This window comes from Sebastes fasciatus, chromosome 5 (genome assembly GCF_043250625.1).
Source record: "Sebastes fasciatus isolate fSebFas1 chromosome 5, fSebFas1.pri, whole genome shotgun sequence".
Lineage (NCBI taxonomy): Eukaryota > Metazoa > Chordata > Actinopteri > Perciformes > Sebastidae > Sebastes > Sebastes fasciatus.
The window spans coordinates 16134637-16141145 of record NC_133799.1 but is presented as its reverse complement, the minus strand read 5'-3'; the positions used below and the strand labels follow the sequence as shown (position 1 = coordinate 16141145).

General features: G+C 42.6%; 1 protein-coding gene across 1 annotated transcript; it reads right to left on the bottom strand.

The window, feature by feature from the left end:
- s1pr4 (sphingosine-1-phosphate receptor 4) lies at positions 1–2604 on the bottom strand. The gene is made up of 2 exons (XM_074635316.1): positions 2488–2604; positions 1–1821 (listed from the first exon to the last, which is right to left on the bottom strand). The coding sequence occupies exon 2, from the start codon at positions 1680–1682 to the stop codon at positions 456–458; it is 1227 nt and encodes a 408-aa protein (XP_074491417.1). The 5' UTR covers positions 1683–1821; positions 2488–2604; the 3' UTR covers positions 1–455.
- Positions 2605–6509: the final 3905 nt, after the last annotated feature.

The following is a 6509-nucleotide window of genomic DNA, read 5'->3' as shown; positions in this document are numbered from 1 at the left end:
TAAAGCAAAATAAACTTTATTTATATTTTCATCATACAGTAAAACATCCAGCTTACAAAAAATGTTACGACACATACAGTATATACACATTTTTCTATTCTGCACATTATACATTTCCATCTTATTCTAGTAAATAATACTTAATAATACTTCTATAAAAAAATTCACATTTTATTTTTGACTGGGTAATACAAACAAGTACAGTGCAACAACAGATCAATAAAGTGTGTCAAATGCATTGGATAAAAGGAATGTCTAGTACTCTAATGCAAAACAAAAACTGCTTATCATTGCAAACTTCAAGATGAATTCATATTTTTAACAGGTTTTCTGACAGTGTGTAAGTATCAGTGCAAGTGCCTGCAGGCAAAGCATTGAACATTCAAACCAGGAAACGGTTAGATGTGTATCAGTGAACACACAGGTCTTTGCTTGGGAGGGGAGCACTTTGTGGTTTAACCGCTTGAAACCGAGAGGCAGCTGGTGGTGGAGCTCAGCCTGTATTTTTTGGGTGCCCTGCGAGTCTTGCTAGGTGTTGACGGCGGGGAGGCCACGCTCAGATTCCTGACCTTGTTAAAACTGTTCCTCAAACTGTCTCTCCGGCTCCCTGAGGTGCTGCTGGTCTCCTTGGATGCGGACGTGTCTGGGTGACAGAGGCTGGCCTTCGGCCAGCAGCAGCACAGCAGCTTACAGATAGCCTTCCTCATGTCGCTGCTGCCTAGTGCGTAGATTATGGGGTTCAGGGCAGAGTTGAGGACAGCCAAGGCGATGAAAAAGTCAGCCCTGAACAGCAGTTTACACTGGCGGGAGTCACAGAAGAAATCCACCAGTAAGAGCAGGAACAGAGGCCCCCAGCAGGCTATAAAGGCCACAACAATGGTAAGCACAGTTTTAAGCAGATCAGAAGTGCGTTTGCGACCGCGCGGGGGGCCCTGCTGTGCACTCATGTGTACGTGGCAGAAGATTTTACCATATAGCACGCCAATAGCCAGGAGGATGCTGAAGAAGATGAGGAGAGTGAAAAAGATGTAGCTCTTGGAGTAGAGAGGGAAGAGGGTGGAGCATTCGTCCAGGCTGCACACACAGTTCCAGCCCAGCAAGGGGAGGAAACCAATCACCAGCGCCAAAACCCAGCAGAGCACCACCAAGCCGTAGATCCTATAGGACTTCCTGGCTGACTTCTGGGGCAGTGGCTTTATCATGGTTGTGTAACGCTCCACGGCAATCAGCAACAAGCTGAATATGGATGCTGCCAAGGCCACAAACACCATCCCTTCCCTGAAGAGCCACAGAGCAGAGCTGAGGCGAAATGTCTGGCTGCCAGACATGCAGATGTTGAGCAGGTAGGCAGCACCGGTGAGGAGGTCACTGAGCGTGATGTTGGCGATGCAGATGTAAACCCAGCGCCGGCTGTTGCGGATGCGGGAGATGACGGCCACCAGCACCAGGAGGTTCTCCAGGATGATGAAAATACTGAAGAAGAGGAAGACGGCCACGGAGGCACTGATGTGGTTCTGGGTGTTTGAGACGGTTCTGTTCTGCAGGCGGCCGGTGTGGTTGTAATGCTGCAGGATCACATGGTTGATCTCGTTGGCCGTGGTGGTGTCGTTTGATGTGGTGGTGTTGCTGGGGTAGCTGGGTAAGTGGTACAAGTGGGGGCAAGAGGAGGAGAAGATGTCCATAGTAGCGGCTGGGCTGGTCAGGATGAAGGCTGTGGAGTGGGAACAGGCGGAACCGAGCTGGTACGAGCTGCACGGGAATTAGTGTGAAACTCCTGCGATCAGACAGGCTATCACCACACTCTAACCACGGGAGCTCTGCCTGCACACAAGAAAAAAGAATAATTTCAATACAGCATCTATGTGAAAATAAATTACAACTCCCCTCACCCCTCATGACTGTACTGTGTGCTTCCTCATTACGGCGCTTCAATCAATTTAAAAGGCATCATTTAAATGCCTCCCTCATGTGCTACAACACTCCACCTAGTTGTGGTTAACACAGGATGAGTGAGCAGCTGCACAGGGCATTTAAATCAACAAATACACATGTTGTTTTTTACAAGAATGCTGGAAAATTCTTTCTCAAAATTTCCCAAATACTGCTGACTGAATTACTGCGCTATAATAACAATTATAACAATTATAAAAAAATGGAGGAAAAAAAATGGCAAAAACATATTTTTTTCTTTTTTCTCTTAAAACTCTCTTCAGTGAAATCAATCAAAATAAATTAATCAAACACTTCTAAAGAAACATAAATCTTTTTTTCCAAGGTTAATGTCAGATCAAATTTGGGCTAAACCTTTTTTTTTTTTTTTAAACTCCACATCAAGTACTTCATGCTATACCCCAAGAGTTAAGTAGAAATTCTGAAACCTTTTACATTGCATTCTGATTTCATCTTATTATATATTGATAAAATCCATTACAGGTAATTATCATGGCTGTAGAGAGGTGTGAAAGCTGTGCAGTGGAGGGTACTTACTCTGGCTGCTGGTGGGGATGCTGAGTGAGTCAGGGAGTGAGAAGATGTCGCTGACTAGAGATTTTTGAAGCACATTTTTGATGGGGAAGTAGGTTAGGTAGTAAACACCACACCCAAACACACACACACACACACACACACACACACACACACACACACACACACATGGTATGCAACAGAGAGATTGCCGTCACTTTTGTTCCATCCACTTGAAAAGAGACAAAGCAACTGTGAGATTTTCACAGTTTAATTTCACTTTTTTTTTTCATTTAAGGGCACCCATTAGTGCACTGCATCTTTTATTCTCCACTGGAAAGGTCATCAATCATCTACCATATGGGCACCCTAGTGGGCACCTCACCATGTTTTCTTCACTGGAACGGCATCTTGGAGGGCACTTTATCACCTTTTCTCTACTGGAAGGGCACCCTAAAAGGCACTTCATCATGTTTTCTCTACTGGAAGGGCACCCTAGAAGGCACCTAACCATGTTTTCTCATTGGAAAGGCACCCTAGAAGGTACAATCATGTTTTCTCTACTGGGAGGGCAACCTAGCAGGCACTTTATCACATTTTCTCTACTGGGAGGGCAACCTAGCAGGCACTTTATCACATTTTCTCCACTGGAAGGGTACCCTAGAAGGCACTTCATTAAGTTTTCTCACCGGAAAGGCACCCTAGAAGGCACTTTATCATGTTTTCTCTACTGGAAGGGCACCCTATGAGGGTACTTTATGATATTTTCTGTACTTGAAGGACGCCCCCATCCCCAACAACACATCAAATCATATTGCTCAAGCTGCCCTGTGATAACTTATACGGGAAGTGCTCTTTCAACACGTGGCACACTAAGTTGTAAATGTTTTGAAAAAAAACATGACTCAACATGGCCTGTGGCAATCACTTGCACTTACGGGATCATAGCAAAGGTTGCCAAATTAGAGTTTATGTTTTTTCTCAATAATTCTCAGAAAGTACAGGAACACAAAACAGGAACTCCCAATCAGATTTAAAGGTACCCCTCCCTGTAGATAAGGTTTCACATGTCTCATCATACAGCTGTGGTTGTTGGTTAGACAGGCCACTGTCCCGTTGTTGGCTTCATGCTCCTATCATGCACGGCACACTTTACTTCAGCAAACCCCCAACCATGCGCCAGCAGGCCGTAACCGCATGCCATAAGGCAGGCATTGAGACCATGGCCACTTTCAAGTCAACCATAAACACATAATATACTGAGAACCAGCGTACGGGGCATCTTACAAGCACTAGAAAGTGATGCCAGACCCCAAAATCAAGAAACCACTCTGCAAATATGAGCAAAACCAGAACCCGTGGCTGAACACATTTGCCCTTTAGAGTGGATTTTTCAAAGACTTATGATTATATATTTCAAGCTTTCAGCAAAGTAGGCTCTAATTGTATCACTGCACTATAATTTTCATTTATCAAATGCTTCAAAAGCATGCTAGTGTGGTCTGAAAAAAGGTCAGAAGAAACTATAAAACTATAATCAGGCCAATGCTCCAGAGAAAATATAGTTTTTCATGCTCATAGCACATGTTGTTATTTCAGTAATATGAAAAATTGCAAGTGGGTTTTATATGTCATCTTCCATCTATGTCCATCACAAACATGTTTCTGTGGTTTTACTCACAGTTCTCCAGTTTGCACGGCTTCTCTCTTCAAGAGCAAGAAAGGAGACAGAAACAACACAAAGGTAATATAACTGTGACCTGCATTGTGTAACAGTAAGGAGGCGTAACATTCACGGGCCTTTCCCCTTGTAACCAAAGTATCTTAATTTCTAACACAACTTCTCCTTTTTATTGCATGCGTCAGTAAATCAAACAGTATAGTAAGAATTTTGATCTAGGATAGATCTGTCTATCTGAATCTAATGACATGGTGGTGAGGCTGTTATTGTAAATTAAACAGGGAAACGGAAAAACACAATTCAATTCACAACAACACCGGAGGTGTTAACAACACGCCCAAGACTGTTGGAAACGCCCTCACTCCGAAAATATCACTTCAAACAGCACTATAACCACAGTATTCACCACGAGTGTGTGTGTGTGGGTGGGTGCATGTGTGTGTGCATGCCTGTGTGCGTATGTCTTTTAACTGATAAGCAGAGTCAGCCCTGTAGGCTCTTACTGTGGCTCTGAACAAGATTGTACCCTCAAGTCAGTCCAGGGATTTTATTGTTTGCCCGGTGATATCGACTCCCATCTCTGTCTTTTACATTTGTTTATCATGTTTGGAGTTGCAGGGGGCTGAAGTTGATCCCAGAATGCACTTGGTGTGGTCACCGGTCTGTCAGGCATTTAGGTTTCTTGTGGGAGGAAACCTATGCCAACATGCAAACTCTACACAGAAAAAGCCCCGGCCGTCCGTGGAGTTTCCTCACCTGTGAAAATGTATGAATGCTGAGGTATGCAGGGGTTTAAAAAGCTTCATGAGGAATAGTCCATGTCTAATTGAATAAAAGTCAGTGTTTGTTCCTCATTTTTAATATGATAACGTAATATACGTTCAGTAATGTTTGTTCAAGCATATGAACCAAAAATCAACATGATCGTGCCCTCATAGACTAAAGAACTAGACTCCATGTTCCTACTAGGGCTGTCAAAGTTAACGCGATAAAAGCACGTTAAAGCAAATTCATTTTAACGCCACTGATTTCTTTAACGCATTAACACAACTTGCAATTTCTAGGTTGTTGCAGGCTCAGTTTTAATGTTAGAAGCTGAAGATACTGACATTATATGAAACTATAAGAACCTAAGGAATCCATTGGTACCAACCATGTCATACTAGCTTGTCACGAAGGAGGCTAAATAACACTCCAAACTTATACTGAATTTTGGCGAGGAAAAACTGTCACGGCCATTTTCAAATGGGTCCCTTGACCTCTGACCTCAAGATATGTGAATGAAAAGGGTTTCTATGGGTACCCACGAGTCTCCCCTTTACAGACATGCCCATTTTATGATAATCAAATGCAGTTTGGGGCAAGTCATAGTCAAGTCAGCACACTGACACACTGACAGCTGTTGTTGCCTGTTGGGCTTGAGTTTGTCATGTTATGACTTGAGCATATTTCTTATGCTAAATGCAGTACCTGTGAGGGTTTCTGGACAATATTTGTCATTGTTTTGTGTTGTTAATTGATTTCCAATAATAAATATATACATACATTTGCATAAAACAAGCATATTTGCCCACTCCCATGTTGATAAGAGTATTAAATACTTGACAAATCTCCCTTTAAGGTACATTTTGAACTGATAAAAAAAGAATGTGTGATTAATCTTGATTAAATATTTAAATCGATTGACAGCCCTAGTTGCTACTATAGAGTATTTACATGGAAACTTGTTCTTGCCATCTCTTTCTCAGATTCCCCCTGTTTTTATCATTGAAATACTACGAATTGTGGGTGCAGTAATACCTCAAACAAAGTCTATAGCATTACAACGTTATGGAAAAATGTGCATTAAGCGATTTAAAAATGTGTTAGAAAGCCCTCAAGGTCTTGCTAATTTCTCAGTGAGCCCTCATGTACCAGTTATGAACACATGTAGAAGTCTCAGAGTCTGTAAGAGTGGACGTTATGACGAGGCCAGAGTTTTCTTAGTGTCAGCATTTAGTGAGTATTAGAGAGACTTCATCTTTAGGCACTTCCATATTTGCCTTTGCGCTCAGAAAATGACAACCAAACCTCCAACCAAAAATATCACAAAAACATTAGTCCAGCCTTTGACGAATGATTGACAAACCTGCTTTAACTTTATTGATTATGGTGCGATCAGACATGCAGATCTCCTAAGAGTATTCCACTGATTTAGGTTTGCACTTAGTGCAACTCGACTATCCACTGTTTGGTCCTTGATCTGCTAGCTGCAAGCAAAGATGAGCAGCTGGCTACAGCGGCCTGGTATCCTCACTTCTGTCTAACTCCACACCTCCAGATTTTTGTCATTTCCTTATAGTCTTCAGCGCCAACCGATACTGAC